The 13067-nt window shown below is 37.2% G+C and overlaps 1 protein-coding gene across 1 annotated transcript; it reads left to right on the top strand.

The window, feature by feature from the left end:
* Nucleotides 1–2809: 2809 nt before the first annotated feature.
* st8sia2 (ST8 alpha-N-acetyl-neuraminide alpha-2,8-sialyltransferase 2) lies at nt 2810–12753 on the top strand. The gene is made up of 6 exons (XM_056766453.1): nt 2810–3175; nt 5185–5232; nt 6006–6161; nt 6253–6510; nt 8877–9170; nt 11357–12753. The coding sequence occupies exons 1-6, from the start codon at nt 3078–3080 to the stop codon at nt 11640–11642; spliced, it is 1140 nt and encodes a 379-aa protein (XP_056622431.1). The 5' UTR covers nt 2810–3077; the 3' UTR covers nt 11643–12753.
* The last annotated feature ends 314 nt before the right edge of the window (nt 12754–13067 follow it).

The following is a 13067-nucleotide window of genomic DNA, read 5'->3' as shown; positions in this document are numbered from 1 at the left end:
TAAAAATGTATACATTGCTACAAAATAAACTGTGAGAGAAACTCAAATGGGGATTACCTCATGGCTTTTGTACAATGTTCTCTCTCTTTTTTTCTCTCTATGTTTATGTTCTCTTTATTTTGACTATAATATATGGTTTTATATTTTCTATATTAAGGCTCAAAGCGATCTTTTTTCTGTTATTCTTTGGATATTGTTGTACATAAAAATTTAATTACAAAACTATTTTCATACCCTCTGGTTGATAGACTGTTGGTGTGTGAAAGCAAGAGGAGATTATTTAAATGTACTACAAAAAAAGCATTGCTTGCCTTCATGAAATCCTATTGGATATGGAGCGTGCTATAATTTTCCACTAGATATCTTCTTATACACATTCAGAGCTAAACTTAGTCCACAGCAATGGCACACAGAGCCAGAGGACACATGGGCACATTTCTTTGCCCTAATGTTTCACCAGATGAATTGTATTGGCTCAAGGCATTCAACAACTGCTGTGACTCACTGACATGAAATGTTGCTTGTTTATTTGTAGTCAGGTGGTCTACTGACTATCCGCAGCCAAGCTTCAGTAGCCTGGTCCAATTTGGTGAAATGAAAGCAGACCTATGAAACAAATTTAAAGTTACCTTTCAAGAACTTTATAATGCGTTTGACTTATAACCTGTTCTGGCAAATAAATAACCCTTTTTGAGGAAACCGAGGTAACTCTGGCATTTTCACTGACAGATAGCAGATATTAAACACACATGTGTACACAATAAACAATATTAATCGACAGCAGGTTTTTGCTCTGAGAGGCTCCAGAACCGTCATTTATTCCGACTCCCTGTGAAGCAATTGTGAGGACAAATTAAAAATATGGAAAAAAGATGACCCCCTTTTTCCTCTCCTTATTCCGTTCTCCACGGATGACACAATTTCTAGGCCATTTCTGGCAGCACACAGCACACTGATGATCCCGATAATCCCATCAAGATTCCTTTTGCTTCTTGCAAAAATTCATGCACGCCTTTATAACAACCTTTAATCAGCATATACAAACACTGTTTTGTGAATTAATTTGCACGTGTCTTCAAAACAACAGCAATGAGACGGATTTAAAAAAAGTTATTTAATAGCAAAAAATGGCAGAAGATAACTTGAAGTATTTGAAAATGATCATGAAGATTAGATCATGAACTAGTTTTCTTTTTTGATTTTGCGCTTTTTGAATAATGAGATTTTCCTATAAAGTATTCTCATTAGTGGTTTGGTTATAAAGCTAATGATGCTTGTGGCCCATCATTCATGTCCTTAAATGCCTCTGTCTTAAACTAAATCTGTATCTCCTAACCCAAGCTTGCAGTAGTATATTTTTATAAGCTGTGAAAGGGCTAGAACTGTCAGAAAACTGTGACATAAACAGTACTCCTTTCACAGCCGGAGGAATCTTCTTCATCTGTATGTTAAGAAATGGCGTGTGAGCATTATTCCTAGTGTATTCCTGAACCTGGAGTCAGTGAAAACTGTCAGCCATATTATATCCCAGAGTAATATTGTGTCAGCTCTTTTCTCCACATATGTCTGCCGGCAGCACCCAATTCAAAGCTCTTTTAAAAGCTTTTTTAATACCTCTCATAACATCTGGTGTTCAGATACTTTAGTGATAGCCTAACCAGTTTATCTTACCTATAAAAGAATTAGACTGGCGTGCTGTTTGTGTTGGCCCTGTACATCACTGAAACACCAGCTGAGAAATTAAATTTTTGTAAACTTTCCTTAAACGGGGTGTCTATTAACACTGAGAACAAATTGCCCGCCTTGTTGGCAGAGATCGTCCCATGTTCCCTGCTCCAGCCTCCAGGATGCCCTGCGTTAACATGAGAAGACATGCTGTTTCAGCCGACAACCTATTTTTGTACTGTGGTGGCCACCGTCGTGTTCGGACTGAGTTGCAGTTCTCAAATTTACCACTAGTGGCCGCTATAAATCCCACTCTAGACCTTTAACTGGAGGTGATCCTGTCAATTCGTCCATGGATCCATTGAGCGAGCACGGCCAGGTTCCTTGCGTTAAAATCCTATTACAACTCTCGCTGAAAACTCTCTTTTACCTATTTATATCACATTTGTTTTCAATCAAATTTATTTAAGCCTTAAAATTCCTTTTTAGTAATAAAGTATAGATTCGGGGTAAGGTCAGGGGTAGGGCTTTAATATTTCAATAAGTTGCCATCATTTTAATAATTTGTATAAATATAATGATTTACAATGATGCACAACAATACTGAGGTGCAAATTATATCAATAGCATCTATTTCTACTGAATCCAAAGAAAATACAGCTATTTTTAGTTTGTCTGAATAGCAACTTAAAAAACGAAATAAAGTTTTTTATTAGGGTTGGGTGAGGATAATGTTGTGTATAGGCCTAGTCTGCACAGTATCAAAGTTATTATGTGTATGAAAGTTCCCAGTATAGGCCATATGAGAAGAACCGTGTTCACGTACAGGATAGCCTATATTTTGTGGACTACTTTGCTCCAAAAAGTGAGAAAATCTGTAAAAAATAAATAAAATAAATAATAAAAGTAAAAATACAACGTTATATTAATTGTAAAAATGCAGGTTTTCTATTGGGTTATGGTATTTTTAACTAGTTAAAAATAGATGTCCGTGGAATATCTCAGACAGTTTAGATAGCCTAAGTTAACATGTGCGTGAATACTGTATTCATATTCAAAATATGTTGGTATTTTATATTCATATTCTGCCATTTCCAGTGGTGAACAGCGTCTGTATGTGAGTTGATGCTGGTGAAAGTTTCAAGGGAACTGCAAGCCTCCACCTCTCCATAGTGTCAGCTGAAGTAGAGAAGCAGAGAGGACGCCCGTGTTTGCATGATATCAATGCCACTTTGAGAAGGTGGATAAAACAATCTGATGGACGGGAAATGTAATATTCTGCCGGTTCTCCTGCATAGACAGTGAGAATGGTCGCGCTATAAAAGAGGAGAACCCGCGCGTGCTGCCCTGCGTAAGGAGACACGAGATTGCGCTTTATAGTTGAACCTGAAGACGGTTTCATCGTTCAAGTCATGTCTATTGAACTGAGGATATTGATGTTTGGGATCGGGACTGCCTTGGTTTTATTTGTCATTATAGCCGACATATCGGAAGTGGAAGAAGAAATCGCGTAAGTAAATTCGGGAATAACCTGCAATAAACCATCCGGATTTACTACAGCCGTGTAACATTTTCCCTCTTTGTTTCAATACGTCTTTGTGTTAACCCTATTCCTCCGCGCTTTGCTTCTCGCCAGAGAGACTTTGTTGAAGCCTGACCGCTTTACTTCAAACAATCTAAAGCGGCATGCTTATATGAATGTCGTACAGATGTTTGCCGGAAGATAACAACTATGTGTTTCATTTTGACTGCGCATTTTGTATATTTGGGTTTCGGTGTGACATCAAGCATGGATTTGGATGCGTTTTCTAAGTCAGGGAAAGGGAGAGACTTGGGGATGTGGGAGACAATGTGTTTGGGTCCTGAGGAGGACCATTGTTTGCAAAGCAACAGCCTTACTTAGATTTGAGGGTACACATAATACAATTGGTTTAGTTATCCTTTTGGTTCAGCTGTAGAATTGTAATCGGAATGTGTTATCTTTAATATTTAGGGTTGTTCTCACATCCATTGATTTGCAAGTTTAACAAATCAAGTTTTTTAATAGATTATATGCATTTTCAGACTTTTCTAAGAAATCTTGCATGAGAATCATTGATAAATGTCGCTGATCCTGGTGATCTAAAGGCTGGATGTAATGTTGGGTGTGTGGAGTTGTGTTGCACTTGACCATGTCCTGTTTGCTTTCCCTTCCGACAAGTGTAAAGACGGTCTCATCTGTGGTTTGTGGCATCTGGATCACGGTTTGATTTAAAGCTACAGCTTGAAGACAAAAAAATGAACAGTTTGCCTTTCTTCAGCTATAATTTAACCTTGTGGCTGAAATCCTCATGCTTACATAATTGCAAATCTTACCGATTTGGGACATACACTTTAATGCTCTTGAGTTAGCAGAATGTTTAGGCATAGATAGATGAATTGCAAGAATAAATTCATGAGGAAAAACCACACTCTCTTACAGGTTCAAATAAGATTGTGGCTAATTTATCAAATGATTCATGCTTTGATTTAACACATTTTACCATTACTGCAAAGTATAGGCTTGCTTGCTCTTTAAAGTAGTGTTTTTATTTCATTTTTCTGCCACACTGAATAATGTTTATCAATTAAAGCTTCGGAAGGGAATAATTGCTCCCTCATAGTTGCTAATTTACCCCAAATATCCCAGAGACAGAATTTAATTGTAAACTTCCCAGTTGGGGTTTTCACGCCTCATTTACTAGTTGACAGACACATTAGAGAACACCTCATGTCATTTTTGCTCAGATTATCAGTGAGATTTGTCAAGAAGTGATTATATTCTAAAATTTAATATCAAACAATGTATCTCAGTGCAAATGCAGTCTGAAAGCAGTTTAAAAAGCCTGGGGGCAAAACAGAAATTGCATTCGAATCTGCTGCCTTGAATTTTGAGAGATTTAGTGCAGCTTCTGGTTAATAATGCACATAGCCATGACTTTGAAATGAGTTATTTTTATGTTTGTAGACAAATTGGACTGATTTGTTCAATGAAACATTAAAATTACTGGTTAACAAGTAAAATATACACATTCATCAGGTTTATCAACCAGACTTTTAGTAGTTATAAGATGAAAACACTGCATAAATCTTCTAAACAAAGAATCTTGCATTCAATAGCTGAAAAAGCTTTTGTGCGATTATTAGATGAAATCAATATTAGCTTGTTCTTTTGATGTTCAACCACATTGATTTAATATTTAATGGGTAAATAAGTGTTGTTTCTGTCATTTAACGAAACATGCTGATCAATAGTTTCCCATCAATAGTTTTGTACTTTAGAAATGTGTTAGGACATTTCAGAAAGAGAAGTGAAAAGGTCCACATTACAGTCTTAAATATGTATTATTATTGTAAATAATGTTTTTACAATTATAAGCATAATTGCATCTACACAAATTCAATTATTATTTATTCACTGATCAGATTTAAAAAAAAATATTAATGGTGATATTACTGGTTAATGTCTGATGATAAATATTTTATTCCCCCTGCTCATAGGATCATTGAGGATTCACAGAAGTTCCGCTTTGTCCTTCAGTCTAACAGGTTTGTAATCGGATGTGTTTTATCTTTTATGATTTATGATCTTTTCAGAGAAAATGATATAAGGACACATGCAAATGTGCACATTTTTAACTCCCTGGTTTTTCAGTTGTTATTATGCCCTATAGGCTAAAGTAAGGATTTTGAACTGTAAATTATGCTATGACCTGTTTCTTTAGAAGCTTGTTAATTATTGACATTAAAATGAACCCAGAGTCCTATTACATTTTTTGTATCTGCTAATGTTTAATAAAATTTGAGCTATTAAATGTGGTTTCAAGGTCCAGAGTATAAAATTTAGCGGTATCTAGTGGTGAGGTTGCGAATTGCGGCCAATGGCTCACTCCACTGCTCGCATCTCCCTTTCAAGCACTACAGTGGCTGACACAGAGCTAAGATGTCGTCATATTTTCGCTTCTTTGCCGAAGGAGAACGTATATATGAAACTCGCTCTGTAGAGCTGTTTGTCCTTTAGGCCTACTGTAGAAAGAACATGGTGAATTTCATGTAAAGGGACCTGCGGTGTATGTAGATAGAAACAGCTCATTCTAAGGTAATAAAAACATGACGCTTCATTGTGTAATATAATATAGTTATGTATATTATATTGCATTTCTGTCAATATATCTACCAAAAAATGACACAGTGGACCTTTAGGTTTTGAGAATTAGTTGTATTATGTTTTATATATAGCAGGCATTTTTTCAAGAAGTTGTTTTTGTAACCTTGTCGAAGTTGCACACACATATTACTTTTTATGCCTTTCTTACCTGCAGAACATCAGTTCTGAATGCTGACCCTACTTCACTAGTCAGCTACAGAAGAGTCACAGCCTCTTCTTCTCCACTTTCACTCTCACACATACAAAGCAAAACAGTCAATTTGTCCTCACCTGAATGGACATTCAACAGAACCTTGTCCAACCTCATTAGGTATAACATGTGCATCATGGCAACTTTGAAGAATACAGAATGTGTTAAAACTGACTTTGATTAATGAGTTATGCTGTGATTCCTTATCCAGGAAAAACATCTTGAGGTTCCTGGATGCTGAGAGGGACATCTCAATTCTTAAGAGCACCTTTAAGCCTGGAGATGTCATTCATTATATTTTTGACCGCCAGAGCACAACAAACATCTCTGAGAACCTGTATCACCTCTTGCCGACAGCATCCCCAATGAAGCACCAGCATCACAAACGATGTGCAATCGTAGGGAATTCTGGGATATTACTGAATAGCAGCTGTGGTCAAGAGATTGATTCACACGACTTTGTCATTAGGTAAAAATGAAATTTATCAAAGAGACGATGTCCTGTACTGTCATATTGAGATAAACCAAATTTAAACGCTGTCATAAAATGCCTTTTCATGAAATATTCGAGAATCAATAACTAAACTTCTTTTTAACCCCCCAAAAACATTGCATATAATTGTCTAATTGATCTCTGTAATAGCCTTTTCTGGCCAACTTTATTTTTGTGATCTCTTATAGTATTTGTGCTCTTAAAGGGATAGTTCACCTCCCCAAAAAATAATCTGTCATCAATCATTTATCCCCATGTCATTTAAAACCTTTATGTGACTCTTTCTTTTTTTGTGGAACACTAAAGATATTTTGAGAAATGTCTCAGCGGTTTTGTGTGCATACAATGGAAGTCAATAGGGTCCAGTGTCGTTTGGTTGCCAGATTCCTACAATAGAAATATATTCTGTTGTGTTCTGCAGAAGAAAGAAAGCCATATAAAATGACATTAAGGAGAATAAATGATGAAATAATATCTTTGGGTGAACTATCCTTTTAAAAATGGATGTGGTTAGCAAGTCTCCTTGTAACTGTAATATAAATATTACACTGATGTTTCATCATCAGTAATAGTGTTAGTGCTTTCAAACGGTATCTTTGACAGTCCAGCCTTAATTTATTAATATTACCATGGGGCCACATAACAATTCCTTTATTACATTATTATCCAGTTTTTAAAGTAACAATAATCCAACGTAACTTGTATTATTACAGCTGGTTATGGTCCACATTTATGTGTGAACTAAAGAAATGCGGGTTGGATTTTAAAGCTCAAATCTCACCTGGACATGACACAATGCTCTTTTGAAATAGCTGTCAGTTCTGTTCTTTGGCAAAACTTGCAATAGCTGATTGTCCGCAGCCTTTCAGAATCACAGGGTGAAATGTACTGCAATTAGGTGCCAGCTGAGTAAATTTGACATTTGTAAAAGTCATATTAAGTCATAGCTCTGGAAATGCAATTAGACTGTCTCCTGAAAGTAGCAAAGGTTCATTTGTCTTCTGAATGTGTTTCCTGCAGACTACAATGGTTTCTTGCCTAGTTGCTTGGGGTTCATCGTTTACAGAAATGTGCTTTGTGCAATAGGTAGTGTAGTGTTCGATGATTTGGATGGAGTAAGTGTTGGATGGAGTTAGTGAATTTGGTAGGTAATAGAATTCATTTTTATTTTCATTTACTCATTTTTTGTTTAAATGTATTAAATTATTGTGTACGTATATATGAAAAACATAGGAAACACCCTGAAACTAATATTATTATTGCTTAAATACAAACACAAACTTCCCTGTTACCACAGAAAAAGATGCTGTTGTTGCTCTTTAAGAGCCCAGTCCATCCGTGACTTTGATGGCTTTAATGTCATTCAGTCCTGGTCCAGGAACACACAGAGCCTCTCAGATTAGGTAATGGAGGAACTTAAACCCCTCCTGTGTGGTTGGCATGGCTGTTCATTACGGCAAGGACGAGGCTGTGTGGATGTGTGAGAGTGATAGCTGAGCTTCAGCAGCCGGCATGGTGCCAGCGTTGAGTGGAAAGGTTTTTCCAGGTATTGAGGTAAGACGATAATGTCAGTAAACCTGTTCTCAGTCTCAGTAGCGTAATGTGTCTTTTGTCTTGTTTTATGGATTCTGAAGTGAAATGATAGATGAGATCCAAAAGATACTTCCCTATAGTACTCAGTAATTGTCTTCTGTATGGAGATAATCTGTTAGACGATTAAAGATAATGCAGAATTGGATACTTGAATAAATTAAAGGTATGTTGGGAAAGAAAATTATTTTGTCGTTTGCAGTCTCTCAATGGGAATAGTGCAATAGTGTCTCGAAGTGCAACCAACGGATCACTTCACCCCTCCCTTTCGAACCACTACGGCGGCTGACACAGGACTAAGATGTCGTCACAAATTTGCGCTTCTTTGCGGAAGTAGATAAAGTATTTTACAAAACTCGCTCTCTAGAGCAGTTTGTCCGTTTAGGGCTACTGTAGAAACAACATGGTGAATTCCATGTAAGGGGACCCGCACTGTACTGTATGTAGATAGAAATTACTCCTTCTAAGGTAATAAATACATAACACTATATTATGTAAGGTCTTTAAACCTCTGAAGACAGTTATGTATATTATAATGCATTTCTATTCAACCTCCAAGAAATTACACACTGGACCTTTATTCCTCCAAAAAAATTGATTTGTACAGGTAGGCATACTCGGCCCTATCAATGGGCTTATCAACGTTTTGGATCTGTATTGTTATGTTTAATGTGATCAGTTTTACCTAAAATAATTATTAACAAATAATCACATTTGTGCATTAAGCCTGTTTATGTGTGTATGTTTGGCAGGTGTAACCTGGCTCCAGTGGAGGAGTATGCAGCAGATGTAGGAGTACGGACCAGTTTGGTGACCATGAATCCTTCCGTGGTGCAGCGTGCCTTCCAGGATCTGAACAGCGAGGAGTGGGTACAGCGTTTCGTCCGCAGGCTTCAGAGCCTCAGCGGAAGCGTGCTGTGGATCCCCGCCTTCATGGCCAAAGGAGGAGAAGAAAGAGTGGAGTGGGCTATACGTCTCATTCTTCTACACACTGTAAATGTCCGCACCGCATTTCCTTCCCTGCGCCTGCTGCATGCGGTCAGAGGGTATGTGTCTGTGTATTTATCATCAGGTGTATGAAACCTCTTGCTATTTAAAGTATACTATCGATACAGTTCAAACCCGCCACCTCACAGCAAGCGGCCGTTCCCATGAATCGATTGAGCTTGGCTCTCTATTGCACACCAACATCTATATATCTGTATTCTTACAGAAGGTCTTTGTAAATTTGCTCAGTGAATTCCACCTCCTCTGGGCTCAATTGTAGTTGGCCCGCTGTGAGGTTCTCTTTAAATAACACAATCTTTGCCTCTTCCATTGACCCCTGCATATTTCAAGAGGGCTATTGAAGCTTCCCTCAGAGCAGAGTGCCTGGAATCTACTATTTTCACAATACACCTAGCAGGAAGGTTTTTCTTTAGATCTGTATAATGTGGGTGGCCAGGATGAGATTAAAGGTCAAGCAAAAGACATCTGTCCGCTGTATGCTCTATTGATAGCAAACCACCATTACAATATGTGGTAGCTTTTTAAATGCTTAAAAGTGGGGGTTATTATGAATCAATAACCTCTTTAAAAGGGAGTAAGTGACGACATCGTTTTCATTTATGGCTAAACTATATAAATGTACTTTTTAAGTTATAATATGAACTGCTTTGAAACACTGTTAAGCATCATTGAGCAATCTCAACAAATCTGCCATTCTTCCAAAATGTAGGGTCCTATAAAAATGCGGACAAATTGTGAAATCCAGCCATTAAAACAGAATTCATTGTATAACGCGGAATGGCGTGGAATTTTGTAAAAAAATTATGAAGCAGAAAGTAGAGTAGAAAGTAGCCTAAACTTAATCTACAGAACAGCTCTGAGAGAGTTAATTTACACACTGAAATGAAATGAAATCGGGTTAATTTATAACATTATAACACGCCTAAAAACTGTAGGATAAACTATATAATTTCCTTAGATAACAGTAATTTCATAGTAAATAATCTTATTTTCTTGTAAATAAAAGTAAATGTGCTAGTAAAAATACATCCTAAATTTAAGTAGACTTAAAAAAAGAAAAGAAAAAAAAAGAATGGACTGTACTAGTTGTACATTATGCCTTATTTTATGGCATGATTTTCTCCCCATAAAGTTTAATAACACTGTAGAAGGTTTTTTACTATATAAAGAGTAAATACTACAGTATACTGTGTCTTACTTTTAGCTATTTTTCATGTGGGTAAATATATTACTATTGTATAGGCCTAGTAAAAACACCAGAAAGATTCAAACGAAATTTGAGAAAAAATCTAACGGATTTCACGGCCCTAAGAATGTACAACTAAAGTGAATGAAAAGTCCAGATGTCGCTTTGAGATACCAGATCCGAGACCCCCTGTTATCTCTAGCTCTTTTCGTCCAGCCCCCCTTTTCGGGTCTCAGGAGTTCTGAATGAATGTCACCTCACGTATACACAGAGAGAGCCCCATTGTGAAGGTTATTCAGGGGTGAGTGGATTGCTTAGACTGGAGAGGGCTCAGTGCATCTTAATGCACATTGTTCAATTGTCTGATCTTCTCTATTTAAATGCAGAAGGGCTGTGCACCCATCAGGTTTGTGTGAAGGGGAGTGTTGCACGAGCCTATTTTGAAAAAAAGATTCAGCCTATATTCAGCGGCTGAAGTTCCTTCTGCAGTTACATGAGCTCTAGGTTTATTTAACTTCCTGGTTGCATTTTCCGTGTTATTATGGATTTTGCTCATGGATTTGAAACAGATGAGCATGCCACTGTGACAGGTGTCTTCTTCCTTCTTTACTAGGTTTCTAAAAAAAAGGAAATGAAGGAAACAATAATAGACAATAATACTAATATTACTATTATGTAATATAAGTATGCAGTGATTAGAGAAGGATTTCTTAAAGATTTTTGGACTGAGAACCCCATTTTGACCCCAACTGTTTGAGATCCTCCAATCAGAGCAGGTGATGTTACCATAGAAACAAGATGTGCCAGTCCCCCTCCATAACGCAATACAAATGATGCAATCAAACCATACCACCGAATCTCAATCAATGTATTAGTCCTAGTCCCAATCTACATTGAGGTTCTTGTATGTATTCGAAAACTTTGCACCAAACTAATATATTAATAATATTTTAAAACAATATAATATTTAATCTTTTTCTATTGTTTGTATGGGAAGCATTAGAGTGTAACAAATTAAGAAACGTTGACTTTCTGCAGGTACTGGTTGACCAATCATGTCCAGATCAAGAGGCCTACCACCGGACTCCTGATGTACACCATGGCCACACGCTTTTGTGATGAAATCCACCTGTACGGCTTCTGGCCTTTTGCTAATGATCCCGATGGCAAACCTGTTAAGTATCACTATTATGACACTCTAACTTACCGGTACACATCCAGCGCTGGTCCCCATACAATGCCTCTGGAATTCAGGACTTTAAGTGCTCTTCACAGACAGGGGGCACTGCGACTGCACACTGGGCCGTGTAAACCTCCAACGTGAGCTTCGCTTTGCAACAGCAATTTTGATGGTGCTTTTTTTTAAGAGGTTAGCTCTGTGTCGGGGTTAAATGATTGTGTGTCACACACTGGAAGAGAAGGACCTGTGGACTTTTTAGAATGAGACCCACATAGACAAAATGACAGAAACATGCTGTGAAAAAATGCGTTCACCTGCATATTTTAGGTGAATATAACCAATTGTGAAAATGCAATATGGCCAGAAAGGTGGGCATTTGTTTTTGTAGAAGTGTTTAACCTTAAAAAGGTGAGCCATTTTTGTCCCCGGAGATATTTTGTTTCTTCATAGCCCAGAACAAGTTTGAAACTCTCACGTCTTATTTTCATTGTTGTGATTCACTAAATGTCTTGTATACAGTTTACTTTTTTGTACTGTATATCTTCAATTTGTCCACAAGATGGAAGCATTTCTGTAAAAGGATAAACTTGCATTATTTAGTATTAGAACAGCATTAGCCTTTTGGGGAAGTTTTTGTAAAGAGTCTATATTGAGAATGTCCTTTTTGTTGCCTTTACAGTCTATGTGTCTGTTAAGCCCATAGACATCATGACTGAATGTATGGCAGACAATTAGGTTTGACATTTAAGTCTTTAAACATGGATTTTTACCACTTTATTTCTTTTCAATGACAATAATGTAGTGCCTCAAGTAGGAAAAGAATGTTATGCTGCATCAATACTCAAAAATGACACTTGATAAAGTTGCCTTAGAAAGAGGTGTAGTAGTGTTAAGTTGTGACAGTAAGCAGCTGTTAAATGTACTCTGTTTCCATATAACAAGTTGTCTTATTTACTGAAGCTCTGAAATGTGCAGTAATGCTTGTGTTACAAGTGGAACAAGCCTTGGAAAAGCCTTCCAGGGGATTTTAGTGTTTGCATAGTAAGGCAGCTATCGCAGTGAATGGAACCACACACTGAATGTTAACTGGGAAGATAATGTGTAGCCAAATCCAGTACACACCCAGCTGTTCACACACTCGTGTGTACCAAAGGATGGTCATCTGTGAACAGCGTCTAGAGACGTTCACTATGTAAACTTAAGAGTTTGTTAAAGCCACAAAGTATGTTTCTTGACTACTGACGGTATTTCTGTATCTAAGGGTGCTTTTTCTTGAGGGGGGAGGCAGGGGGTGACGTGTTTTGGATTCCTTTTGTATGTGATATATTACGTGTTTAATAAATGTTTTTGTGATAACTTATAATAAGAAAATACTGCTGTCTTCCCAGCGTGTTTAAAAACATCCATGACACATTTTTCCAAAAGGATCTGTCATACAAATGTATTACTTTTGCTTCGAGGTCTGAAATTGTGCATGTTTTCCTCTAGTCTAGGGAGAAAAGTACTTCAGTTAGTCAAGCATTTTAACTATTTATTTCTGCACCCAGGCTAGCGAGGATCCACTTATGT

The sequence above is a fragment of the Triplophysa dalaica genome, chromosome 14, assembly GCF_015846415.1.
Source record: "Triplophysa dalaica isolate WHDGS20190420 chromosome 14, ASM1584641v1, whole genome shotgun sequence".
NCBI classification, from domain to species: Eukaryota; Metazoa; Chordata; class Actinopteri; order Cypriniformes; family Nemacheilidae; genus Triplophysa; species Triplophysa dalaica.
This window is presented reverse-complemented; position numbering and strand designations above follow the sequence as displayed.

Bases quoted from the DNA above. Each gene is read 5' to 3' on its own strand.
- st8sia2 (XM_056766453.1), top strand. From the start codon at position 3,078: ATGTCTATTGAACTGAGGATATTGATGTTTGGGATCGGGACTGCCTTG. The intron at 6,511-8,876 runs GTAAAAATGAAA...TATGTTTGGCAG, and splicing joins TCACACGACTTTGTCATTAG to GTGTAACCTGGCTCCAGTGG. The intron at 9,171-11,356 runs GTATGTGTCTGT...GACTTTCTGCAG, and splicing joins CTGCTGCATGCGGTCAGAGG to GTACTGGTTGACCAATCATG.